We start from the raw sequence: 27,858 nt of genomic DNA, 5'->3' as shown, positions 1-27,858 counted from the left end.
CATGCTTCCAGAACAGAAAATAACTGCACTATGCTGGTAACACAACTTTGGCTCTGTCATGCTTAGCATGCTAATGCTAACCTAGCCGAGAACCAAGAGTGATGTTAAAGCTGAGTGAATGCTGACCCCAGCAGCCAGAACATGAACTTCAAAGGGTAACAAACAGAGGAGCAGTCAGACTGCAGCCTCTGTTTATACCCGTTCATGTTTCTACAGAGAATCACCATCAAGATCGCTTCTCTCTGTACTGGTTTTCATCTTTGTTTGGTGCTGTCGACTTTAAGGTTCATTCCTGAATACTAAGAGAAAGATCTCATTTGTGTCCTCATTAAGACAGGGATTTGTGTTGGTGTGTGACTGTAACCTCAGGTTTGTATTGTTAAATGGAGATTATTGGCTTGTGTATTTCAGGTTATTTTATAGAGTAACATATTGCATTACTTTTAATGCAAAATGTTTTTGTGTAACAAGTGTAATTCATTACTTTTTTGAGTAACAATACCAACACTGATCACAACAAAGAGGGAAAATACCTCCAACATGCACAAACATTTGATCACAGAGCATGGTGCTCTTTTTTGTGATAAATGTATTTTATTTACTTTTTAAATCACCAGTAGACCTTATTTTTGACCTTATAAACAACTTTTTTTTAGTTTAATTTAGTTTTCATGACAAAAACGTGAGTGTGTCTGATATTTCGGCAGCAGAGGAGCAACAGTGGATTCATTAAATGCTTCTTTTTGGCTTAGCCCTCCTCACTGACCTGTAAGACAAACACACAAAGAACACAAATGTCCAAGTTTCAGGATGTTCACCATTTAATAACTTGAAGAATAACTCATCCTGCATGGCAGCATAATTACCAGGAAAGCTTCCTAATGTGACTTCAGAATAAACTGCTGCATCAGCTGCAGGACTTGATTTTCCTGTGAGTGGAAATAAGATTTTAAGACCAGATAAACATGTTGAACAACATTCACTGGAGGTGATGGCAGACTTTGTTTACCTGCTTTTTTCTTGGCTTTTTCTTTTTTGGGGTGTTTGACCTCAGCATACATCAGACTGTCCTCTAAAAGAGAAGTCAGAGCTCAGGATACATTTGATCAGCAGGTATATGATACAGAGCTGTTGGACATGTGGACTTAGAAGTGGATTTAAACTCCTGACAAGTACAATACATTTAAAGAAATTGAAATAAAAATCAACTGTTAGCGGCGACACTTCAGCTTGTGTCTTATTTGTGTGTGAGAGGTGGATGGAGGCTAATAAACTCTGGCTGTCTGAACTCAGATGCATCTGATACTCATTGCACTCACTGCTGTGTTGAAATCCAGCTTTCCCAGGTACTCATTGCCAGACTGTTGAACTACTCAGTTGGTAGCATCACTAAGACCACATGACTTGTGATGTTTATGTACTCACCTGCTAAACTAAGCAGCCTTACCTACCGGGTCTGTCTTCTTTGTCTGAGATCCATTCTGACACATCAGGCATCTGCAGAGACTTACCTGAGAGCTGAGTCATACCAAGTTTAGGATTTATGGAGCTTTTGACACACTAACCTGTTAGCAGAACTAAATATGTCCATGATGGAGAACTTTGGAAAAAGTCACCTCTGAACTGACTTAAGTGATTGTGAGATGAACCTGCTAAACTTTCGACAACCGATCTGATGAAGAGACTGAACTCAAACCTTGGAAGAAGCTGTTTTTATTGTTCTTTGCAAACATTCTGACCTGCTGTGTTGGTTGCAAATTGGTCGCACTCTAGAGTCCTGCATGTGATTGAAAAACTGCATCTTGTGTTGTCAGGGGTTGGGAGTATTTTTCATTTCTGTACCAGTAGTATTTCCATCTAGAAGAAGATGATGATGATGATGATAATGATGATGGGCTCACAGAGCAATTCAAGGTCACACTGCCCCCTATTGGAACAGCTGTCCTATCAGCACCAAGTCTTGCCTTTGGTTTATCTTTAGTTCATTTTAGAACAATAACATAAAAGTAAATGACTGAATCAGAACAATTTAAAGAACTGGGTGGAAATATGTAAATGATAAAATATCATGAAACCTTAATGGTGAAGCTACAGCATTCCTGTGCCACATTGCAGGGATGCAAATAGGGACGATTAGGGTGTCACAGCACCCTCTTTTGGAATACCAACTTTTAGATAATAAACCACAATTAAATTTTATACTATAAAATTTTAATTTTATTCTGCCAAAAATGTTCACATTAAATTATATTTTTAATATAAATACACTTTTTACTAACTACAACACTGAACCTGATAAGCTTTTAAGAAAAGTGGATACAGTGGAAAAAACAATTATTTGAACACCTGCCTATTTTTTGTCTCCTACTTACAAAGAAATGAACAGTCTCTAATTTTTGTGGTTGTTTCATTCAATGGGGAGGCGGCAGAATATCAACCAAAAATCCAGTTAAAACACATCACATCAAAGTTATAAACTGATTTGCTTGCTATTGAGTGGAATTTGATTCCCAACCGACCAGTAAGAATTCCTGCGCCTCCAGACAGATGTAGCATATAGCTCATTATGAGTATAAAGGCCCACAGAATCATTGTTTGTTTTTCCAGGTTTGCAGGCACATGTGTAGTCCTGTCTTAAGTTTGCCAGTGAACATCTAAATGATTCAGAGAAGGATTGGGGAAATGTGTGGTTTTCCAGTGAAACCAAAATCATATCTGTGATATCAACTAGACACGCTGTGTTTGGATATAAAGAAATCCTGAGTGTGACCCCAAGAACAACACATCAAGCAGGCAGGTGGAAACATTATGCTTTGGGATATTTTTCCCTAAGGGTACAGGACAACTTTGCTGCACCAACGGTCGAGATCATATACTGTACACGAACCCTTCATCTAGCCAGAACACTGAAGTCTTGGACAGGTCTTGCAGAATCACACTGACCCAAAACATACCACCAATTCAACAAAGGAGTGGCTAAAGTAGAAGCACATTAAGTTCATGGAGTGGCCTAGCCAGGCTCCAGACTTCTGTTATGGTCCTGGGTCCTTTTGACCCAGCGTTTTGTGTTTTCTATTAGTGTGATTGTTGGTTCTGTTCTTCCTCTGTTTAGTGTTTACTCTGTTCTGCCCGTGTGTTCCTGTATCAAGTCCGCGTTTCTTAGTCTGTGCCCTTGCATGTGTAAGTTCCTATTTTATTGTGAAGGTCTGCGTCTTATGTGAGTGTTTTCAGTTTGCCTCCCTTGTCTCGTCACGTTAATCACTCCCAGCTGTGTCCCCCACCTGTGTGTAATCTCCCTGTGTTCTCTGGGTGTTTTTAAGTCGTGTCTTCTGTCTTAGTCGTTGCCGGTTCGTCTGTGTTGTTTACCTCGGTCTCCCTGCGTCTCTCCATCCGTCCTCCCCGCATCTACGTTTCTGATTTGTTTTGTTAGCTCTGCCCAGTTTAGGTTCCAGTTTCATGTTCCCGTGCCATTGCTGTTTGTATTTTCTTTTTGTTTAATAAATACTCACCTGCACCAGAGCTGCCGCATTTTGGGTCCTATCTTCAACCCCACACGTCTGCCACACCGGACATGACAACTTCAGTCCTACAGAAATCCTGAGGAGGGAACTGAAGCTTTAAATTCCCAAGCAGCAGCCAAAAAACCCAAAGGATTTAAGGATGGAGACATCAGTTGCATTGTAGATTTATTATCAGATCAGAAGAAAATCTATTGTCTCTTTTTTTTCCCAACCGTGTGACTGCGTGGCCTTAATTCAGCTGCCAGACCGTCAGCCAGTTTATTTACACTGGAAATAATGTTGTGGTGTAAGCGGTCATATTAATGTGTGTCACAATTAAATCTCTAAGTTGATGTAAATATTTGAGTGAAGATGAGGCTAAACTGACATTCAGACTCAAAAATTGAATTAATGTATTGACAGTCTGATTGTAATCTGATTACATTTCATGTTGAGATTTATTAACAGATTGAGGCTTGGTCATTAAATTATGTTAAATAGCACATATAAATGTAAAAATCAATTCAGATACTTACCTTCAACATTTTCATAGATGACTGTACAGGGCGCTAAAAATGAATAAAATCTCATCAGACATACAACTAATAAAATCAATATGAAATGAAACTTTTTAAAGACATTTTTAAGATGAACCAATGATCACAACATTGGTGTGCTTATATTTGTCAAACAGGCTCTAAACACAATAACTAAAACAACTGTAACACATTTTGCTTAAACAATCACAAAATATCACAAGTCACATTTTCATTAATCGCTGCCATTCAAACAATGTCAGACGTGTACTTACAGAAAAAGTCCATCATGCAGAGCAAAGAGAGCCACATCATCACACCCAGCCTGCTGCACTCTGATCTTCAGATAAATCAAAGAGTTCTACTTTACAGGAAAAGAAGTTGTGTTTAATATAGATACAACAAGAGTTTTTCTACAGGTGTCCTCTCCTGATTGGTCTCTCTGTGCTTCCTTCCCTTTCACACAAACATCAAACAGCTCCTGTAGCTTTGACCGCAGCAGTTGTGTGATATCATTATATTTCCTGTCCACTGCAAACATAGAAGCTTGTTACTTGTGTTGTGCTGTTTCCTTTCTCTGCAATGTACAAAGCTGCTCTGTTGCCTCAAGTCAGGAGACATATTTTGCCTTTTTTGTGTGATTTTTGCAGTTTCCTGTGGATTATTATCCTGCTGCAGAATTCCTTTTCCAGCAGGTCTCTGCAGTCTGGGAGTCATCTTATCATCCAGTGTTCTGATATATATCCACAGCATTCATTCTCCCCCAACATGTTTTGTTTTCAGCCTCTTGTCGTCAATCTCCTGGACTCTGCACTCACAGAGATAGTTGTGTTCTAGAAACATTTTTCTATCATCTTTTCCATCTTTCTGAAGTCTGACAATCAGATTTTTCTGTCATTCTGGAACTTATTTTGCATATGTATTCATGATGTAGACAGGTAGTGTAACACACATATAAACCTGGAATATCATAGATTTCTAAATGATCTAATTTTGTTGCTGAATTTTGCTTTTAAGTTTGGTTTGAGACCCAAACCCAGGAAATGACTGTGTGGTTGAAGTGAAACTAAAGTAACAAAGACAACAAATTAATTCATAGTTAGGTTTATTATCTGTTGCCATTCAAAACAAAGAACAAACATTTATTCTGAATTCTTTGTGTTGTTTTGACATGTATGTACAGATGCACACTGACCTTAGCATCCGACTACATGTAAAAACAATAAAAGAAAGCAAACAGATGATGTGAAATAATGACTGAAACACTGTAATGATGATGTTTGAAGTTTAAATTTACACCCTCCAGTCAGTGATTAATGTGATATATGATATAATAATATGTAACATATGAACATATAACACCCAGTTATTAAGCAGCTCCATTGGCTTCCAGTTCACCTCTGTGTCAATTTCAAGATCCTGCTTCTTACTTTCAAAGCGCTTCGTAACTTCACTCCCCTATATTTATCTGATCTTCTCCATACGTACTCACCCATTCATACACTTCACTCGTCTTCAGCTTCCCTTCTGTCTGTTCCACCTGCTCGCCTGACTACCATGGTATTTAAGAACAGGAACAAATAACAAACTTGGGTATGCTAAAATAAAATGAACTCCGGGCATGCCTGGTTATTTCAGAAGGTTGAATCCAGGTGTGCTACATATATATGAATATTTACACCATGCAGAGAAATGCAGCTGTTTTTCAGCGTGGGAAACTAAAAGTTTCACTTGGTGGCCACAGACATTTTTCTTTGGGCCAGTATGTGTCTTCACCAGTGATGCTTGCTTCTTTTAAACTGTTTTCCCACATTGTTATAGCTGTGAATTTCCACTGTGCAATGTGTAGGCATAAAGAGTTACAGATTATTTATGCTTTTCTAATTCAGATATATATGAAAATTTATAGCAAATCCATGGAGACTGTTAGAATAAACTGTGGCAGTGAATTAAACATGTCACTGTAGTAGTTGTTCTGTAGATTTGAATTTAATGGAATTTTGTTGTAGTGTTTTAAAACTTTTAAGTTTATGAAAAAGTAAACAGTATACTCCATTTGCAAAGTCTTCAGAGAGATGACTTCAAAGCTGTACACTGTGTATTCTGACACATGATGGTGCTGCTAAGTAAAATGAGGAGAAAATATGCTGCAAAAGCAGCATAACAGTAGCACACCCATGTAAATGGAGAAATAGCAGTAAAAATCTGTCATTCAACACATCTTCTGTACAATATTAGAATAACCAGAATATTTGACCTAATTCCGGCTTTGCGTTTAAGTATAATGTTACCATGAATCATAGTGTGTCGTGTTCAAAATTTTCAGAAGGATTTCAGGAGAAATATCTGTCGTTTAAAAACTGTTTAATTTATTTCAGCAGTTGAACTTACAAGTTGACAGCTCTGGACCTTTGTGTGAACCAGCGGCCTGCTTCACAGAAAGGATAACCCTCAAACGTGCTGTTGTCATGGTCCTGGGTCGGTGACCCAGCGCTTTAAGTTGATTATTATCATTTTTCTAGTTTGTTCTGATTTTGTATTTGTTCTTAGGGTTTGAGTTGTGTGTTCTATCATCCCTACCTGTGTCTCTCCTCTGCGTTCTGATCGTGTCCCCAGTTGGTTGTGTAAAACAGTCTGTGTGTTTCCTGTTTTACTTTGTAGGTTTGTGTCTCGTTATGTCCATTAGTTCCAGCTGTGTCCCCGCCTGTCTGCCATTTCCTAATTACCTGGTGTGTGTATTTATAGTGCGTGTCTGCCTGTGCTCCTCGTCGGCTCGTCTGTGTTTCATGGTGTCCTGTTCCTCGTCTCTCTGCCTCCCACCCCATTCGTATGATCTCAGGTTTGTTATTTAGCTCACCCAGTTTAGGTTTATGTTCTGTCCTGCCCTCAGTTCTGTTATTTGTGCACTGTAAATAAAACCCACTTGCACCTCCGCCACTGCCTGCATTTTGGGTCCTCCTTTTCCTCCACACCACACGGCTCACCCCGCCAGCCGTGACAGTTGTACAGCTTATATACTGTGACAATAACAAAAGATTATTATGGCTATCTTCTCCAGGCACGAACGTGGCAGTCTGGGACGAATCCTCCCCGTTTAGTCCCGACCTCGCCTTAGTATCTAGTAAGAGACAAAAAAGAAAAATATCCTTATTATTTAATATTTATCCTAGATTCTACGGCCTAGTTCAGGACATCGTGTTCTGACTTCCTGACCCAGAGACTGTTCTAACCATTATCATGTCTGTAAGCATGCTGCAAAAACCCTCTGCACTCTTCCTCACTAACAATATTTCAAATCCAGACAGTAGCGCTGAATGAAGCTATCAACCCTCAAAACACAAAGCTCCAACTCGTTTATGAGCATGTTTGCATTGCATATATATTAAAATAATAAAACAACTTTATTCTATAATTTTATAAATAATCATTTTTTTCCCACCCTAACAAGTGCTGGACCAGAAGGATTCAGTTCAGTTAAGTTCACTTAAGGTGAAGACCAGGTATATGTGGTGCACATCAAGTTAATCAAGTTAATCAGCCAGCAGAGTGGAAGCAGGAAGCAGAAGAGCAGAGAGCAGGACGTTCAGGTGGAGCAGCAGAAGAAAAAGCTGAGAGGCTGATTTGTAACTGAGGCCAAATGTTCATATTATAAATTTGCTTAGACAGCTCAGATACAACTGCTGTTGCCGTTTCGCTTTGATGGTCCCAAAAAGCGCTATATAAATGCAATCCATTATTATTATTATTCTTGTTATTCTTTGTAACTTTTTCCACATTTTCTTTGATCTTCTCAGTGCCATGTGTGTGTCTGTTGTCACAGTGTTTGTGAAGTCAGAGAAAGTTTGCAAAAGAGACCTCTATTCATGATCCCACCCACTGCTTCCTACTGTCCATTCTGGGTATTACACCACCATAACAAGTTTAAAAATAACAGAATAAAACTCTTGACAGTTCAAATTTTTGTCAGTTAAAACTGACACAAAGTGTGTCTTGGACATGCTCAATCATCCAGGTAAGTAAAACCCCAAAGGTTGATTCTGTTCATCTGGACGTAGCGGTTTGAGTGACACAACGTGTGTTTCTTCATACATATTTAAACCACATGAAACAAAAATATCACCACATTACTTGTGTGTGTTCAGCAAATTTGTCTTCGACTCTGAAGCCAAAGTCTTTATTCTTTATCATCACAGTTCTGGGAAATATTTAACATCAGGCCAAGCAGAAGAATTGGTTTCAATAAAAAATTAAGGACTAAATTGCGACCTCTATTGGCTTTCAGTTGTAAACACAACCCAGTTTGAGAAGCAAGGATCTGACTGGTTTGAAGCTGCATGAAGAAAAGGTATACTTATATGTGATTTTGTGGGCAAAGAAAGTGACAGTTTCTTTTATGCTTTCTTAATTCTAATATGTAACATTTACAGCATATCCATGAACAGACCTGAGATAAAGCGCCTCATAGAACTTTAAACAACAACTTCATATCTCAGTCGAAGTCAGTCTGCACCGATGAACAAATGGTCTGCTCCATCATTTATTTCTCCAAGTCTGGATACAATGTAACGAATCACAAAAAACTGAGTTACTGAAGTTTGTGGCTGGACATTTATAGTAAATTTAGTAACAAAAAGCATGTATTCTTTTGTGCTTCATATGTGTGTGATAGTTGCCTTTAGGAATGTTCAGTTATTTGGAATGAGAGGGGCAGATGTTATCATGTTATCAGAGCAAGTTTGTAGTTGGCAAAGCTGGTTGGCTCAAAGCTGTGAGTGCAGTGCCAAAATGTCTCTGTTTGTCTTTACTCAGTCCTCAGTCCTGAGTGTTTAGAGCTGAGCTCCACATTAACACTGGATTTTATTATAACAGAGCCAGATTGAACTGAATGTAACACTTCTAATGTTTGAATGTTACAGCATGTTAGGGTTACATTAATACACACAATATTTTCAGTCTCACGCTTTTCTATCCAGGCACTCTCAGTCAAACAAAACAATGCAAATGATTTACCACACCAGAATAAAATCCCTCTCCACTCAGTGCTATCGGCCAGGTGTCCCATTTAAGTTCAGCATTTAATATGAAATTGTGTCAAAATTCAGAACACAGGCCATTTTAAAGAGAAAATGTATTGATGCATGCTCAATCGTCTAGGCAAGTAAATCCTAAAACGTTGATTCAGAAGGCCCTGGGTAAATTTGGTTATCCCAGCTGGACGTTTCTCAAAGCTGGGAAGGCACCTAAAGAAAGCTCCAGCGAATCCAGGAGAGAAGGACAAGCGCTGCCTAAGCGAAATCTTTAGTAGGCTTGATTACTGTAACAGCATCTTTACAGGTCTACCTAAAAAATCAGTCAGACAACTACAGCTCATTCAGAGCTCTGCTGCTCGAGTCCTCACTAAGACCAAAAAAGTGGACTACATCAGTCCAGCTCTGAGGTCTTTACACTGGCTGCCTGTCCGTCAGAGGATAGACTTTAAAGTTCTGATGCTGGTCTACAAAGCTCTGAATGGTTTAGGACCAAAATACATCAGTGACCTCCTGACCCAGTATGAACCTTCCAGATCCCTCAGGTCATCCGGATCCGTTTTTTTATTAGTTCCCAGAGTCAGAACCAGACACGGAGAAGCCGCATTCAGCTTTTATGCTCCATATATCTGGAACAAACTCCCAGAAAGCCTCAGATCAGCTGAAACACTCAGTTTATTTAAATCCAGGTTGAAGACTCACCTGTTCTCAGCTGCATTTGAATAAAACACCAAATCCACACTGTTTTACTTTTAAGCTTAAATTTCAAAACTTACATTTTAACTACTGATTTTATGTACTGTTCCTTCCTTTTTTTCATTTTAAATCATGCTTTTTATTTTTGTTTCTTAATGTCTCTGTAAAGCACTTTGAATCACCTCGCTGTTGAATTGTGCTATATAAATAAACTTGCCTTGCCTTAGTGACCCCGTATGTGTCATGAGTATTGGAACAGTTGAGACGCATTTTTTCTAAACGCCGTGTCTCTGTGGCCTTTAAACCCCAAAACACGCTTCGCAGGTCACATTTGAAGGCCGAGTCAGTGTATCCTTCATGACCCAACCTATCCCAGAATTCATAGCGCAGGCCTGCCAATTGTTTCCAACAATGGCGGCAGCTACTTAGTTTTAATATTACTCTTTCTGGGTCACAAAATTAACTTTAAGATATTTTCAATCGTGAATGTAGCTGTGTAAACTTCAAATATCTGCTCGGTTTATCAAGACATCACATATTTGCAAAAGTGCTCCAACATTTTTCATCTTTTTTTATCTTCATTTTCTTTCCTCCCATGTCCCTTGTGGGGCTCCATAACATCCAGATGAACAGAATCAACTTTTGGGGATTTATACCTGGATCATTGAGCATGCATCAAGACACCCTTGCTAGATTGTATCACGTCATCTCAACAAGAATAAATTAAGTTGTTGAATTTCATGCAGATCCTACATGAAGTAATTATGTTCACCATAGAACCATAACATTATTTTAATCAAATTACAAGTTAGACTCTTGTAAATCTAACCACGCAATTTCACTTTTTTGAGTGAAGAAAATTTTTTTGGTTTGTTTTTTTTTTATCAAACATAAGGCTGATTATACTGGACTGTATGATAGTACTGGACTGAATGAACTTCCCTGAATGAATGGCTCATACGGATGAAATAGCTAAACAGATCGCCCTACATACTATGAAAAACAGATGCAGGGCATTCATGATTAAATGATGATATGAATGCGGGCTGAATCTGCGTTATACAAAAAGCAAATTCTGCTTTTATACAATCGTTTCCAGGAAGATGATGATGATGATGGGATCGTGGATTACGTAATGGTTGATCAAAATGAATGAGAGCAACTAAAACACAGCACAAAGGTGACAGCGAAGGAAAAAGACAGATGCGCAGTAAGATTTAAAGTATGTGGCGGCATGAACGCTGATGGCCTGGAGAAGGCCAGGAGAAGGTTATTGGACTAGACCAGTGACGACACAAACGCTTGACAGCATGGGAAAGTGGAATTGATCAAGCTTAGATTTATCCGGCAGCATCTTGGAGCCAAAAGATACGTCTTCCTTATTGAACTTGCGCATAAGCTTCATTCAGGCGTGAAACAACCTCAGTCCGGCAGCTAGAAATCCACCCCGGCAAAGCAACAGCTTGACGATCTGTAGGGTCCCACCCTAATAAGTATTAAAAGAGGTGTCAGAGTCTACTGCAACTTTCAGTCATGCTGCTATTCTTCGAATAGAAGAAAAAAAGGAGGAAAAAAATGTAAAAGGCCTCACTCCACTGTGCCTGCACTTTTTTCTTCACCTCTCTTGTGCACAGCAATTTTTTTTTATTGTTGACCCCAGGTATTTAAACTTGCCTACCTCCACTACCTCTACTCCATGTGGTTTATTTACTAAGAGGTTAAAAAAGCGATGACAGACTTGAGCAACACTGAGGAACAGCTTATGAGCGAAAAAATAAGACACGTTTCTAAGGACCACAGGATTTTCTTCTCTGTGGAAAAATAACAGAGAATTTAAATACCAATAGCTTCCACAATAGCAGATGGCAATAGCACTCAATGTAGCATTTGGATTTTTGGTTTTGAAGTTTTTCTAGCAACAGATTGCTCCATGGTTTACATAGAAGTCACACCTGCTTGATTTGCTGTGGTGGCGGAAGTTTAATTATTTGCAGAAAAGTAATAACACTTCAATACAAGTCAGCACACTGCATAAGCAATGAAACTGCGATGCCATGCTACTGGAGGATCTAAAGCAAAAGTAAGCTGCATTATGGAGCCAGCTTTTTTAAATAGAGTAACTTAATATTGTTCAGGCTTTTACATATAAGCAGCATTTTTGATTGTGGATTTGATAATACATTTTTTACTGTGTGTAAAATATTGTGTAACTGAGAGGGGGGGGGGAGCTTTACAAAGCAAGGTTTTTTGAAACTTAAATGCTTAAATATTTGAAGCAATTGTTTCACAGTCATATCGAGTCTTTGAAAATGTCTGACACTTATTTCTATCACTCAGGAGATAAAACAGTAGATCCCCTGGCTGCTCCAGTCTACATGCCAAATTACAATTTACAGGGCAATTGGCCGCTGAAGTCTCCTCCTGAACGACAGGTGTCACCCATCAAACAATACTACATCTGATATAAGAAGAGAAGAAGTCAAAACCCGAACGCAAAGAAATCAGGAAGCCACGGTCGTACGTTCGTGTCTTCACGCAGTCGCCTCACTTTACAAACGCCGAGACCAGGGCAGAAACAGCAACTTGCGATATCGGATAAGATGTCAATTTGGCGTCAAATTTGTTTGGTGGTGCGGTCAGAATAGTCATTTGTTCCTTTAGGGTGTTTTTTTTTTTCAACCTTTGGACGTTACGCCTTCGATCCCACCAATAATAACAGTAGGAGAGTATCGTCACTCATCTGATGTTAGACCCAAATCGTGAACAACAACCTGAAGGGCCATTACCAGTGTCCGCGCCAACAACTTTAGGAACACAGCCAGTGACACACAAGTCAGCACAAAATGGAGACGATCTACGAAGTTATTGTTCATGGACTCAGGGGTCGGAAGGTGATGTTCAACCTGTGCAGAACTGCAGAGCAGTTTAAGAACATGACAGTGCGACAGCTGAAGGAAAAAATACGGGAGATTTTCCCGGAGATTGGTAGGTAAAACAACACTGGCCGAAACACGAGTAACGCGCTTTTTCCGACCTGATGGCAGAAGACAACAGATAGCAATGTACCGTCTGAAATGTAGTTTTATTGATGCATATTAACACTGTTTAAAGGTTTTCTAAAAAAAAAAAAAAAAAAAAGATACAAATTAAACTGTGTTGGGTCGAGACCAAGCTTTATTACATATGAAAACATTATAACACTTCTTTACAAGTTAACATTCTATATTTACACTAAACAAGGAAGCAGCAATAACGTGTTACTGTCAAATGTAAAGCTAAATTAGGTGCCATTGTGCAGCACAGTTTAATAGATCAACTGTTTGTCAATGAGAACAAAAATTAAACAGTACACAAAAAAAAACAAACAAAGAAGAAGATACTAAACATCTGGCTAAACACACTACATTACTCAAGTATGTGTACTTCATGATTACCATTAAGCTTTGTTTTTAGGTTAAGTTGTCATTAAATGTGTTTTCTACAATCAGTGATTTTAGAAAGCCTCCAATTACCAAACTTGCACTCTTTAGGTAGTCTATAGCTGCAAAACTAAAACACTAAAACACTGAACATACTATTAAAAGTAACCCCATGATTGTGTGTGTGCGTGTGCGTGTGTGTGTGTGTGTGTGTGTGTGTGTGCGTGCGTGCGTGCGTGCTGAAGAGGAGGCTCTGCGGCTGAAGGATGTGCGGCTGATATCCGGAGGTAAGCTTCTAAGAGAAGATGATGCCCTTCTGTCAGACTATGGAATCCAGCACATGTCTATCATCCACATAATGATGAGGCTTTCTGGAGGAAGTGAACCTATTGATGAAAACAGTGGGATGGGGGACAAGACTGGCAAAAATCGAAGTATGGAATCTCTGTGTTTTTCATTTTAATAACACAACTAGATGCTGTGCAGGTCCAACTGTAATACATTTTTATTCAACTTCCAAATCACAAACTTCTGTTTTACTTTTTTTTTACAATTATTTATGTGCCTGTTCTTGAAGTGGCAGGTAAAGTTTGCTCATCATATATAGGAAGATCTCTGTTGAAAGGAGGCTTAGAGAATAGAATATGCTTTCTATGATGTTGAGGGTATGGATGTATTAAAAATCCAATTTTTGTGATTTTGTTTGTTGTTTGCTTCTTTGCCACAAAAACTAGTTAAACTTCCCCTCTTGAAACTTAAAACAAGTTCACCACATGTGCACCATTTTAATTTATAGCAAGAATAAATTGTGTATTCCTCTATATTTTGTATAACATGTGTCTTACATTTTTGCAAACAACTGCAATAGAAACATGCCTGATTGTACAGGTGACATGTGAATTCTTGCAAATGTGATAGAGATAGAAAGTGAAACTTGGTGTCAGTGGACCTGAAAAAGTCACTCAACACATATTAATCGTTGAACTTGTCAGATATTTTCAGCCTGACTCACAGGATCAGAGACAAGTGTGTTTATGCTGTTGGCGTTTGTTTGGTGTGTATTTGTTTCCTGGAACAACAGGTTCTTTCAAAGCATTTATGACATGTTCTTTATTTGCTCAGGCTGAATAAGGAAAACATGACGTGAAGTGAAATTATTTGAAAACCTAAATGTCAAAGGCAAAGGTAAAAAAAAAATACATCTTACAAAATGTAATGTATCTGTTCTATGAACCTATAAACTCTGTCTCTTCTCCATACACCTAGTTTAAAGTTGTCTGTTGTTTGTACAAAGAACATTGGTTCATCTCTTGAGTTTAGTGCCTTCTTCATGCTTCAATGATTCAACGATGCCAGACCCCAGTCTCTCAATGCTCAGGTATTAGACTGAAAATGAAAAAGCAGCTGAAAAATAAATAAATTAATTTAAAAAACGTGACTTTTTAAAGCTTTAATATAGTGTGTGGTGAGTAACGCCTTCGCTATCCCCAGAGATTTTTGATTTCAAAAAGACCTTTCATCCAAAGATTATTCCACTTTGAAATGACTGGATTCTGTCCCATTTCAAAACTGCGTTGATGATCTTTGTACCAACGACAGAGCATAACAGAACCTGGAAAAATAAGAAGAGTTTAGGTGAAACTGAAAGTATCCTCAGCCCTCTGGCATCAGACTCTGATGTCTGCTGAGCGCAGACAACTTGTGTCAGTGTTGTTACCATTATTATTGACAGAGTCTAAAGGAGCACAGAAATTCTCATCCCAAAAAGCTAAAAATCGGGACGGGCCTTTCTGACCTTATATAAAATTTTCATGCCGACTAATCCTACGTATGAATTCATGTTTTTTAGATATTTATTCTTTATTTACTCGTTAAACCCCACGAGACTTCAGCTGATGGAATAAAAACATATAACTTTCTTCGAAATGTCAATTCAAATACCTCAATTATAATCCGTCACTTTCCCCCGTGTCTTGACGCTAGAATTGTCATATTGATAAGTTTGTTCACTTCCACAGTTGGTATTTTTTTGTTGATTTCTTTCCTGGCTTCAGATAGACTAAACATTATTATAGCAGCTCTCGCAGTCCTATTTAACCAAAGTCCTTAAAGTTTGCGAAATTCAATCCAAGTTTCAAGTTTTATTGTCATGTACAGATAAACAGTGTAGCCACATTTATCCATAATGAAATTCTTTGGCTTGTGCTCCTCACACATTAGAAAGTGTGCAGTTATATTAAGAAGAAAATAACAAGAAAATAGCAGTAATGAAAATAATAATAAAAACAAGTATTTAATATTTAGAGAATTTAAGACAAGTTGGTATTTACAGTTTGTGCAAAATAATAATAAAAAAAAGTCTTCTGCCAGAGGACTGTACGAGGCAGGATTTTCGTCTTATCCATGTAACTTCCAGGTTTATCCTGGGCTTAGGTTACCACTTGTTACTGGGGAACAATTGGCTCCTCAACAATAAATTGTAACTATTAATCCCAATTTTGCTAAATAAAAGGATCTGGGTTGCATCAGTCACATGGTTACCATTAACCAATACCATTAACCAATTCACAACTTTACAGTAATTTAGCATCAAGTCGGTGCATCACGTGACCTCCCCGGAGATTGATTTATTTATAATTTTAATTGATAAATGATGCTTGAGTCTTTTCAGTTGTTCTGCAGAAATGTTCAGCCTTGCTTGACAGTCGGTGTGTATTCTTCACTTTTATCTTCTGTGTCTGTTTCAGATCAACAGCGGATTTTTTTTGAAGGAATTGAGCTGTTGGACAGTGGCACTCTCACGCATCCTATCGTTAGTTTTAAATCTTAGAGGGGGGTAACCTGAACAAGATGTTGAAGGAAGAAGCAAGGGTCCCAAAAACCAAAGTATGGAAAACCTAGCTGACATGTAAATCCTTTCACAAACATTACAGAACAACATGTCAGTGGTCCAGGTGCCCAGTGACTCCTGAGCAAACTGGGAAGTCCCCCCAGTCATATCAGAGAGATTCTCTACAAGCTCCACTGAAGCTTGCTCAGCGGTGATGAGAGGAAAGCTTTCTAAGGCAGAGAACTGAGAGAATGTTTTCTACTCACCCCACAGAACTAAAGATGATGATGCTTTAAAGTCCCATTTCCACAGATTTCGTCTTTATGATTTATTTTGATTAGTAGTTTGTATAAATCAGCTGTTGCTCTGCCACATAATGAAGAGCCAGTGAAACATTTGGTATCAGTAGCACTCAAACTCTTTAAATATCAAATGAACACTACTTCAGTTCATGACATCATGTTCATTTAGTAAAAGATTCAACTCAGCAAAAAGAAAAATGTCCTTGAGTTACTGACAGTTACAAAAAAGTGTGTCCTGCTCGTTTTATTTATATATGGCAGACATTTTTCTGTTTTGCTTCTACTCTGCTGTGAATCTCTCAAAGAAATCTAAAACAAAATATTGAGCATGAGAACCATAATATGTAATGAATGTTGGCTCTTTTCTCTGTGCCACACAGGGTTGGCTGGTTTTCTGGGAGTCACAAAATCACTCATGCGACAGTATACTGCCCTCCCTCATGTCAGCCCCTTGAACACAAGTGATGGCAGTATACTTGTAGTTTAGGACTTGGAAAGTTCAAGGTTGTGATTGACGCAGTGGCAAGAGCAAATAACTAAATCCAAACTGACAGAGACTTTTTTTTGGCACTGCCTAAAAACACAAGGTAACGTAGAACGAACTGACCCCCTCAGTGACATTGTTGTGTATTTTCCTCACTACGCAATGCATGCAAAACAAACTAAAAAAAAAAAAAAAAAAAGGATACAAACAAGATCCAAAAACTTTTGCCAGTTTTTCTGGCAGAAAAACAGCTGCAAGAGAGACGGACCAGGGAAGTGAAAAAAGAGGTGAGGAAAGGAAGGTGATAAATTTGTCCAAAGGAGAAAAACCATCATGGGAAGAAGGTGTTAAGTGTAAAGACACAACAAGATTATATGATGGTGAACAAAGCACAGAAGCAAAGTCAGGCAGTCTGATGTTCTTTGTTCTAGGCTGGCTTGTTTAAGATCGGTTAGTTTCTTCTGAGAAAAAGTGATGTTATGAATATTTCTGTGCACAAGATTGGACAACAGAATTTACAAATTCAGAATCTCTATAATGGATGATTTTGTTGCCTCTATGAAATACAAGTGCTAACTTGTATAAATAATATCCAGTGATCCTGATTTTTACTCATCAATCACTAATATAATATAAAGCTCTCCTTTAATTTCTTTCTAATCAATCATTTTGTTTAATGCTTATAATTTGGGAGCTACTGATCCACTATGTGCATGTTGATACAAAACAGAAGAAATGCAGCACTTTTTATAAGTTCTTTATTTTTCACATTGCGCTTAAACTACAGGTTAACATTTGGTCTCACAAGAAGACCTGATGCATGATGCTAAGATTTCATTTGTAATAAACTGAGTGCTGATAAAAATTTATTCATATTTCATATTCAAAGACATGTTTGAGTAAAAGATGTATAATGATCTCTCTGCACAGTTAGTGACTTACAGAAGAGAACAAACTGTCTCTTGTTGTGCAATTTAAAGTTCAGCCAGTAGGAGGCAGAGAAACAAAGGCTGACAAAATAGAGGTGTGTCTTTTGGAGCTGAGTTACACAACATAGTTTTTTTTTTATATCAACAATTGTTAAAACGTTGAAGGAAAATATAAACATTCTCTTAAATTGTTCATTTGTCTTGTTTTCATGTTTTCCTCCACACAGGGATGGAGGTCTGCCTTGGCGCGACCCCACTGGGGCACATTCTGTATGGTGAACTGGAACATTCACGCTTTAGTTTCAGGCAGACAAAACAGAACTCCATTTTGCAGCGAGGACATTTGATATTTTTGCAGTGTTTTCTGGTATGCTCCACCCTCAGGCCACATGTAGGACAGAGTCTGATGGAGGGGCAGCTGGTGACGCCCTCCACCTCAGGCAGACTGATGGTTTTGCATGTCTGCATGAGTTGCAGGTCCTTGTTCTCACAGCCGTCGTTGTCGCAGCGATCAGATCGAAGGCCTGCACCCTTCCACGGTTTCAGACACTGCCAGCAGAACTGGTATTTCTTCTTCTGATCAGCTGTGCATACGACACACTGGACACACAGGTTGGACAGATTCTTCCTCTCTACATCTGTTTTACACTGAGGACACTGATGTGGGAAACAGTGTTTTAAAGAAAAGAAAGAGACCTCCAATTTAAACATTTTTATCAAAGTGAAATAAGCTGAAAGGTCACAATAATAACCATAAATCACTTACTGGCTGAACCTCACAGTGGTCTGCAAGAGCCAGACGGGCCATGCTCTCTTCAAAGTGCTGCATTTCCTCCACAGTCAGATCAGCCAGTCTGCGCACCTCCTGGTACGACCACTCTGTATTACACTGCTTGGTTTCCTCCACTAAAGCCGGACATCTGAATTTGTAATTCCCCTGAAAACAACAACAAAAATGAATCTCTGTATAATTAGAGAGATAACTAAGAACTGAAGTCCAAATCTTCAAGGTTCTTACTTTAATTATAATAATTATAATAGTACTTTGTTACATTTATATCTAATAAGCTACTGGCTATTTTCACAATCAAATCTGACAAACACACAATGATAACCTATTAAAAAAGTAACTTATTCCTTGAAACGAGTACCAGTACCCAACTATTTAGCTTAAACAATTTATAAAAAAGCAGGATCTTGACCTAAAAGGTAACATCTGTATAATAATTTTAGCTAAAAAAGATTTATTTTAACAGAGCTCAAAACTTAAATAGAACTTTGTTGCACCACTGTTATTCAAATTAAACATGAAACTTTATTTACAAGAAAAAATAAAGGGCTACAAAGACACGACATACCTCATCCAGCAGGGAGCGACACCAACGTGTCAGAGATTCAGGAGTAACAGCGTGGCCGCAGGACATCTCTGCTCTGAGAGAGTCATCACCTGAGGAGGGAGTGAACAACAACAAATCAAACATGTTGTTAGTTTAGAGAGGAAACAAAGTCAAACTAGATTTGCATGTCAAGCTACCCCTCGACTCATCCAAATCCAACAAATCCCACACAGAGTGCATCATAAGCTGCTTTCTATCCCCACTCCTCCTTTTATACTGTGTCTGACTTAATCACCATCATATCTGTCTTTGATGCCTGCTCTGATCTGTGCTGGAGTCCAGCTGCTGCTTCCAGAACAGAAACAAAACACCAAATATAAATTATATTCAGTAAAAATAAAACAAATTTTACATGATGAATCCAAGTCATCCTCTCTGTTGACAAACTTCAGGGTGGTGTCTAGAGGGTCGTATTTCTTCTCCACCTGATCCTGTCCACAAATGCTCATTTTGGGGATCCAGCACTACAAATACTGTAACATAAGATTTATATTAACATGTCAGCCTGCATACAGACCAAAAATGATGACTGTCATTCTCACAAGATAGGAGTTTGGACTGAAAGGAGGATGAATGCTGTCTGATACACTGCTTCAGTGTGCTGATGGTTCACCTTTTCAAGAGGGAAATGAACCAACGCATAAAAAACTAGAGATTTACACCCTACAACCTCAAACTGCTGTCAAATTAAAATAGGAGTCTCAGATTTCAGTTTTTGTTTACATGAAAATATTTCTTAAACAAAAAACAAATAAAAATGATTTTAAGTAGTTATTTGCTGTTGAATAATGAGTAGTTTTAGTGATTCAAATTGCAAGCACTTTACAGCACCAGAATAAGTGCAGAGCCTTTATGAAGAGGAAAAGTACAATTTGACTTGTTTTTATAAACTTTATTTGCTTTTGAAGATGCATTTATGTTATCTGTGGTTGGTGTCACTGTATGGTCTTCTTAGTGTCTTTCTTGGACTGAATACGGTGAATGTTTGTTAATGTCTTCTTGCATCAGTCCAGGTTTTTGAAGCAGTTTGCACACTGCTAGAAAAGATTCAGTGTATTCATTGTCTCTGTTTCACTCCCAGATGAAGGCTTGTGTGCTGAGTTTCAGTTAAATAACCATAAAAAAAACATATGTTTTAGCTTATGTGTGTTCCTTACAAAGAGTACTTAAAACGTAAAGGGTTTTGAATCCAGAAGCTCTCAGTCTTAAAACAACTTATTTAAAAACCTCCTGTGAGGTGTGGCGAGTCACTCAAGGAAGTTCCAGCTGCCTTTAACTTTGTTACAGAACGTTAACGTTTCTCTTTCTTATGAGATTGTTATTACAAAGTAGTAAACATGTCCACAACATTTATGTAATATTTTAAAAGAATATAAACTTAAACTTGAAGGAGGCTTCGTAGTTATTTAAGTGGATAAACTGAAGATATTAACAGGCGATTTGTTAAAGGGAGAAATGTAATGTCTTCGCTTGTTGGCACAGCTCTAGCAGTTTTAAAGACTTTTATTTTAACGCTCAGCCAGACGTAGGACAGCCACACAAGTAACTCCCTAGTTTGATTTAAGTATTCAAATAAATATTAAATTTACCAGGAATCACGAGTCTCCAGGGTCTGTGTGTACTTCCAGTGGTGGGTCCTTGTGTGTCTGTCGCACCTCCTCTCTGTCGCACTTCCTCGTTCAGCGTCGCTACGGCATCGAAAGTGAAAGTTTGCTGATGTCGGTAAATCAGATAGGCTGCACGGTGAGTACTCTCCTGTTTACCCTCCCTTTTTAGAAAACATCATCATTATTGCTGTCTGGACTTACGGGTTATAGCGTCATTGCGTTTGGTACTTTATACTGAAGCTGTGATTGTTTTACTGTTGCTTGAATGGTCTGTTTTATCGCCCCTGAAGGCGGGTAAGCACGGCTAAGAGGCGGCAGCATGGTTCAATAACACTCGAGACACAGACTGTTACTGTGGACGAATTCATTCAAATTTAAAGGGTTTACAATTTAAATTTGCATTTAAATCGATTTCGAAAATCAGACGTTTCAAGGTTATTTTACTTATAGCACATTTGTAATGATAGCACATTACCAAAGAAACCTGTAGCTACTACAAACCGTAAAAGTATCGTATTTATAATGTTGCTTTATTATTACCAGCTCAACTTTACTTTAACGAGCTTTATTTAAGGATGCCACATAACACAGTACAGTGACGTTATTGCAGGAAGAGAGAAAACAGAACAAACGAGAGGAGGCAGACACGACAGCGTCACACAGCTGTTGCAGATGTGTCTGCCGCACATCCATGACTCTGCTGTTCCACCACATCCTAAACTTGATGTGTTGGATTGACATCTGGTGACTGTGGAGGTCATTTGAGTACACTGAACTCATTTTAATGTTAAAGAAAACAGTTTGAGAGGATTTGAGCTAACATAGTGAGTTATCCTGTTGGAAGCAGTCATCAGGAATGGTCCACTGTACACCACCAGCAGCTTTAACTGTGGATATACGGCAGGATGGATCCGTGCTTTCATGTTGTTTATGCCAAACTCTGACCCTGCCATCTGAATGTTTGTTGGTGCCTTTCTGGTTATCCTCAAATTCAGCAAACTTTAATTTTAAGTAGACCAGACCAGTGAAGCTCCCCCCTACTGTCAGTGTAAAGAAGTTTAACTACACAATGCAAACCTGAGATATGTTATTATAAGAAAAAAGAAGCGCAATTTCAACAGCACTTTACACACAACTGTTATCTATTAATAAACTATTTCTGGCTCAGTATGAATGGCCACAGGGAAGGTTTTTATCAGGAGAAAAAACTTCTTAAAAGCTTCTTAATGTCTATGCTTTTCTACTAATTTCCCAAAGCCATCTAATTGGCTGGATTGGCGTCTTTACCGGGTCAAGTGTGGCCCCCGAGCATTATGTTTGACTCTCCTGCTCTAACTTCTGCTGTATCTAATATCCTTCAACAGAATGAACCCAAGCATCTGACAGTAAAGTTCAGGAGTGAAAATGCCGACACACATCAGACGGACATCAGGATGAATCACTCCCTCGTGTCGAGGTTCAGAAAGAAACTAAAAAGCCTTCCTGTTGCAGGTAAGTAGTATAAAATGCAGCAGCTTAAAGCATGTGGCTCTGATTAAATGATGTGTGACTTATATTCCTTACCCCCACTGACTTACCTTTTAGATTACTATGGCCTCAAGAGTCCAGGTCTTACATGTTACCTGAACAGCGTGCTTCAGGTGCTTTTCATGACAGAAAACTTTCGCGACGCTTTGAAAAGGTTTGAGAAACAACTTTATTTGGGATGTTTTTAAATGTGGCTTTGTTGTCTTGAGGAGATGAACACAGCTGTCATAAGTTAGCATAAAGCCTGGATGCATGGGAAAGAAAAAAAGAAGAAATGTAGGAAAATCAGAATAAATCAGAAATGTAGAGTATCACAGAAAATGTTTTTTGTTTTCTTTTACTCTTTGACTCTCAGTTTTAAGAAACAAGATGAAGTTTTTCTTTTATTTAACAGAAGTGTCAGATTGATGTGAAGTGTCAGATTCCACTTACTTACACTTGTAAGTAAGTTGAAATATAAAGATTTTTAATCACATTACCTTTGTTTCCTGGTTACATATTAAGCAGTCCAGATCACCGGCGTGGCAGGAAAGACTCACCAATCGTTGACTCAGAGCTGAGAAAGCTGTTTGATGATTTACAGAAACAGTTGGCCGAAACACGTAACATCACAGAGAAGCTGGGCATCACAGATGGTAAGATGGTTTATTTAACCTGTCTCATTATTCTGTGTGTGCATTTGAAATGCTGTAACAAATATATTATTACTGGTGCGCTGGTAATAATTTTGCGTCCTCTTCTATCTCCCTGATCTTCAGTATTTGAACAACGTGATGCTGCTGAGTATTTTGAGAAGATTTTGTGTATGACGAGCAAAGACGCTTCCAAGGTGCGACCAATATACAGCTCTGTTTACTTTAAGGGCACAGTGTTCATTAATCAGTGCTGAAATTTGAAAATATCTAGGTACACATGTACAACGTACAGCACAGCAGGCACCAGCTGTAGCTGTCTGCTAAGTGTATTCAGTGCTGCTCAGTGTTAAAAGCGTCTTTTGGAAAATAAAGAATCTGATTTTTTTATGTAGGTTCTTAAACCATAAACACGTGTCTGGGTAGTTGAGTAAAAATCAATATATATGTACATATTTGAAAAAGTACATATACTTTTTCAAATATGTGCATTAGCTGAGTTAAAGTGTAAAGATTAAAATACTTAGATTTACCCGAGACGATATAAGAGAGGGAAACATAGTCAAAGTATTTTGAATTCTGCATGCAGATTTACGAAGCAGTGCAGATGGTGGTAGAAGTTTAACTTCCAAGGAGAAAAAAGTTTAAAAAGAAATCTTTTTAAAAATGTAAATGTTGGGGATTCTACACAGACTGTTTGTTATGTTCCAGTGAGTGTTGACAGGTTAAAAGTTCATTTATACAATGCTTAACAAATTAATTAGACCGCCACCGTGTGATAATGACTTTAACAGCATGCACAATGTCTTTAATCAAAATGATAGTTTTAATTCTAATATTTAATCCATGAACTTGAGCAGAAAAAATTAGCAGAAATTACTTTTTTTAATTAATAAGCCAAATGAGTTATTTATTTGCATTCCTGAACAGAAAATAGGAGTAGATGTAGCAGTAGGCCTCACAAATTTTTGTACTTTATTCTAACAAAATGCTTTTGTCAGTGCAGTATAGCTCTAACAGTGTCTCTGATTACACGGTTGCACAGCAACAATTGTACTTTTTTTGTGTCCAGATCTTTAAAGGAGAGCTGAATCACAGGACAACATGCTGTAAGTGCGACATGAAGAACGATTCCAGAAGCTTCTTTTGGATTCTGCCACTAATGGTGGAAGATTCAAGATATAAAACCTACAATGTGGTACTAAATTTTCTTTCAATAAAAGCAAGGGTATATATTTTCAAAATGTTAAGAGAGCAACCTGTTTTACATAAAATCTTCATGGTTTGCAGGAGCAAGGACTCGAAGCTTTCTTTGAGTTACAACAAGTATCTGGTGATGACCAGATATACTGCAGCCGCTGTGATGAAAAGCAAAATGCAAACATTGTGAGTGATGAATCTGATCTCTTAAAGGTTTTATCACAAAAGATCAATGCCTCTGGTTCATGTAGTTGTTTTTATGTTGTGTCCTAGAAATGGGAGATAACACAACATCCAGATGTTCTGACCCTCCTGCTAAAGAGATTTACCTTTGACTACAAGCTGAGGCACTACGTCAAGCTTCACTGCAAAGCTGATGTGCCTCAAACTTTACACATGGAGGTATTTAAGAGAGAACAGCAAAATATTTTAACTTTTATCTTTTAAATGTAATGACTTTGTTTTATTTCCTTCTCTCCAGAAATGTACTTATGAGCTCTACGCCGTGGTTAACCACTTTGGCAGTCTCACAGGAGGACACTACACCGCGGAAATCAAATCATATGAAAATGGGCAGTGGTACTGCTTCAATGATGGACGTGTTGAAAGTGTAAGGGAGCATAATTTGACAAGTCCTCAGACAGTTAAGTGTTTAACAACATGACATTAAATCATTAATTTATTATTATTTTTCATTTTTCAGGTCAAACTATTTTTTGCTAAAGAAAACCCACTGAGGTAAACACGTCTTTTGTTTAATGCCACATGAGGAATATTTCCTGAGCTAGAACTATGTAATCTCTGACATGATGCAGCTGGAGTTCACATTATTCAGCTGGTTGACCTTTGACGATGTTTGATGGCGTCTTTCTCATAATTCCTCATAACAGGTCTTCTACAGCTTACATCCTCCTGTACAGGAAAGGTAAGTTTCCTTAAGATCACCTCTTATAATTTTTAAAAATTCATAATTATAATTTATTTGAAATGGTTAACCCACCGAGAAAAGAAAATCATTTCCTACTGTAATCTTTACCTTATGATATAAAGTGCCTCGAGTCAACTGTTGTTGTGATTTGGAGACAAATAAATAACATTTAATTTGATTGAAATTGAAGGTGACATTATTTCACTAGACTTAGATGTCGTGCAAAGAGTGTAAAAATGTAAAAGTTGTCTTACTAGCATACTTAAGAAGTGTTTCCCAAAAGCTTGTAGATAAAAAATAATATTAAGAGTATCTGAATAATTATTTTTGACCTGTAGGAGGAGCCAAAATGGCATGCTTTAAAGAAGTACTGGTTGTTTTTGTTTCAGTTTTAAGTTCTTTCACTGTTTTGAAGAACACTAATGTACAAATCAGAACATTAATCAGTAACACAAACTGATTTAACTGTTTTTGCACAATTGATTGGCCAGTTTGCCTAAAATATTCATTTCCTAAAAGCCAAATGTCACTTAATACAGCTTTTTTTTTACGGAGTACCAGTTGTTTTGCCACACACATATCAGACTGATGCAAAAATTATGACATTCATAATAAATGCCATGAGAGCAATAATCTCTTCTCCAAAGACAGATTGGTCATTGATCATTCTGTGTTTTACTAATCTTCCGTTTTTATGTTTAAAGTGAGCAAAGAAGCTCCAAAGACTGATGGAAGTGACCACGACGCTCAGTGTGCACATTCAGACGTCAAGGCTGAAGGAAGGAGTCATGAGACACACAGAGGGGACGCTGCTTTTCCTCATTATCAACCAGAGAGATATAATGACAAAGGGAAGGACATTTTAAAGGGCTACAATGGTGATTTGCCAAAAAGCTGCTGTGATGATGGAATTTTGGGAGAACTGATGAACTTTAATGGAGAACCGGATAAACAGCCAAACCAAAGAGCAGCACGGATAAGCAAAACAACTGACAGTCAAATAAGCATTAAAGCAGCTGTGCAGTGGCTTGATTCAAATACAAAGGCACACATGTATCCTCATATCAGCAAATCAGAAAATTTTGCTGCTGATAAAAGGATTTGTAGTTGTTACTGTTCTTCAGTCCTGAACCCAACAAACTCCTCCAAGAGTCACCGTACAATCAACGAAACCTCTAATTATAAAAAATTAGTAAATCAGGGCAGAAATGTAAATACCTTAAACAGCAACATTATGAAAGAACAGCACGTTGTTACTACAGACAGCAAACTCAAGACCAAACACAAGCAACAACAAACTGCAAGCGTGACAGAGAAAAAAAATATAATAAAAGAGCCTTGGAGGTGATGTTGTTAATTGTGATCGGTAAACTGTGATCAGGAATGCATTTGTTTACCTTGTTATATGTCAATGTCTTTCTTATTTACTATTTATCTGCACATAGGTAATCATAGTTTTCCCATCTTGGGCCTCTACACATGTTCTCTGTAAATCCAAATAAATCACTAACAAACGGTGTATGTATTTAAAACGTTCAGTAAATTCTTTAATGCAGCGGTCCCCAACCCCTGGTCCACAGACCGGTACTGGTCCGTGAGTAGTTTGGTACCAGTCCACGAGAGTTGAGGCTCAGGTGTGAAATTGATGGTTTTCAGGGTTTTTATCATTATTTTTTAATGTTTTATCATTTCCTTCGGTCTTTTCCCATGTGTTATGGGTATTTTTTTTTTGGTACCAGTACTGGTTTTAGTTACATTTTCTAAAGTACTCGTACTCGTTAAAAGTCCCCCGATACCGGGGACCGATACCACGGTCTGAGACCTGTCTATGTTTGAGCGGCATGTAAGGGGTTAATCACAGGCGCCGAGTGCCCGCCCCCAGGCCCCGGCTGCAGCTCAGAGCGTGGAGAAGGGCAGGCGAGACAAGTCAGCTGTCTGGAACTATTTCAAAGTGAAAGAAGACGCGAAAACAAAGGCGGACTGCAAATTGTGCTCAGCGAAATTGTCCAGAGGAGGCTCTTGATTAAATTGCTTTAACACAAGCAATTTAATCAAGCACCAAAAACACGACAACGAGTACAAAGAGTTTACCCACGCTTATTTACCCATGCTTTTTAGCACAGAGGAGCATAGCTGATGCTATAGCAGTGGGACGGAAAATAGTTGGGCATTTTAAACATTCCGCCTTAGCCTACTCCCGCCTCGAGGACATTCAGGGACAGCTCAACCAGCCAATAAAGAGACTGCAGCAGGACGTACAGACGCGCTGGAACAGCACGTATTACATGCTCCAGTCCCTCATTGAGCAAAAGCGAGTGCTGGGCGTGTCCGAGCATGAACTCCCTGACTATCTCACCGCTCACCAATGGGCTCTTATGGAGACGACTGTTGCCATCCTCGCCCCCTTTGAGGAACTAACTAAAAAAATGAGCAGCTACGACGCACTAGCCTCTGATGTCATCCCAGCTGTGACTGTGCTTGTGAGACTTCTAAACAGAGAAACAGACGAACAAATTTAAAATTAAATTTAGTTTTTTTATAATTATTTATTCTGTAATATGTTGCATACAACATGCTTTTCATTTTAAATAAATGTTCTTAATTCCAAACCAGTCCCTTGTTGTTGTTGTTTGTTTTGTTAAATTATAGGACTAAAGCTGTTACCTCCTCCGTGAATCGCTACCTTATCGTGGTGGAGGGGTTTGTGTGTCCCAGGGATCCCAGGGGCTATGTTGTCTGGGGGCTTTTGCCCCCTGGTAGGGTCTCCCATGGCAAATTGGTCCTGGGTGAGGGACCAGACAAAGAGCGATTCAGAAGACCCCTATGAAAAAAACACCGAGGGAA

At 38.4% G+C, this 27,858-nt stretch overlaps 3 protein-coding genes and 1 long non-coding RNA gene across 6 annotated transcripts; 2 read left to right on the top strand and 2 right to left on the bottom strand.

The window, feature by feature from the left end:
- Positions 1 to 764: 764 nt before the first annotated feature.
- LOC146522059 (uncharacterized) lies at positions 765 to 4,827 on the bottom strand. Its single transcript, XR_014871317.1, has 5 exons — positions 4,312 to 4,827; positions 4,037 to 4,069; positions 3,510 to 3,597; positions 1,010 to 1,072; positions 765 to 929 (listed from the first exon to the last, which is right to left on the bottom strand). It is a non-coding gene; the product is annotated as an uncharacterized LOC146522059 (long non-coding RNA).
- A 7,403-nt stretch (positions 4,828 to 12,230) lies between these two features.
- LOC146522058 (uncharacterized) lies at positions 12,231 to 16,682 on the top strand. The gene is made up of 2 exons (XM_085150204.1): positions 12,231 to 12,744; positions 13,424 to 16,682. The coding sequence occupies exons 1-2, from the start codon at positions 12,603 to 12,605 to the stop codon at positions 13,639 to 13,641; spliced, it is 360 nt and encodes a 119-aa protein (XP_085006330.1). The 5' UTR covers positions 12,231 to 12,602; the 3' UTR covers positions 13,642 to 16,682.
- Positions 16,683 to 16,749: 67 nt separating this feature from the next.
- LOC146522057 (E3 ubiquitin-protein ligase RNF19B-like) lies at positions 16,750 to 20,808 on the bottom strand. 2 transcript variants are annotated; one of them, XM_085150056.1, is made up of 5 exons: positions 20,710 to 20,808; positions 19,473 to 19,593; positions 19,082 to 19,170; positions 18,490 to 18,660; positions 16,750 to 18,380 (listed from the first exon to the last, which is right to left on the bottom strand). In XM_085150056.1, the coding sequence occupies exons 2-5, from the start codon at positions 19,567 to 19,569 to the stop codon at positions 17,931 to 17,933; spliced, it is 807 nt and encodes a 268-aa protein (XP_085006182.1). In that variant the 5' UTR covers positions 19,570 to 19,593; positions 20,710 to 20,808; the 3' UTR covers positions 16,750 to 17,930. The 2 variants fall into 2 exon arrangements, with proteins under 2 accessions (XP_085006182.1, XP_085006193.1); XM_085150067.1 differs by having other exon boundaries at positions 16,750 to 18,371.
- On the top strand, positions 20,789 to 27,592 carry LOC146522056 (ubl carboxyl-terminal hydrolase 18-like). Of its 2 annotated transcripts, XM_085149761.1 has the most exons (12): positions 20,789 to 20,863; positions 22,092 to 22,218; positions 22,312 to 22,408; positions 22,759 to 22,889; positions 23,013 to 23,083; positions 23,959 to 24,084; positions 24,177 to 24,272; positions 24,360 to 24,488; positions 24,568 to 24,696; positions 24,790 to 24,824; positions 24,977 to 25,011; positions 25,719 to 27,592. In XM_085149761.1, exons 1-12 carry the CDS (start codon positions 20,837 to 20,839, stop codon positions 26,360 to 26,362), a joined length of 1,647 nt encoding a protein of 548 aa, XP_085005887.1. In that variant the 5' UTR covers positions 20,789 to 20,836; the 3' UTR covers positions 26,363 to 27,592. The 2 variants fall into 2 exon arrangements, with proteins under 2 accessions (XP_085005887.1, XP_085005876.1); XM_085149750.1 differs by lacking the exon at positions 20,789 to 20,863 and having other exon boundaries at positions 21,718 to 22,218.
- Positions 27,593 to 27,858: the final 266 nt, after the last annotated feature.

Source organism: Neolamprologus multifasciatus, chromosome 3, assembly GCF_963576455.1.
Source record: "Neolamprologus multifasciatus chromosome 3, fNeoMul1.2, whole genome shotgun sequence".
Lineage (NCBI taxonomy): Eukaryota > Metazoa > Chordata > Actinopteri > Cichliformes > Cichlidae > Neolamprologus > Neolamprologus multifasciatus.
Note: the sequence above shows the minus strand (reverse complement) of the source record. Positions and strands in the feature narration are given on the sequence as shown.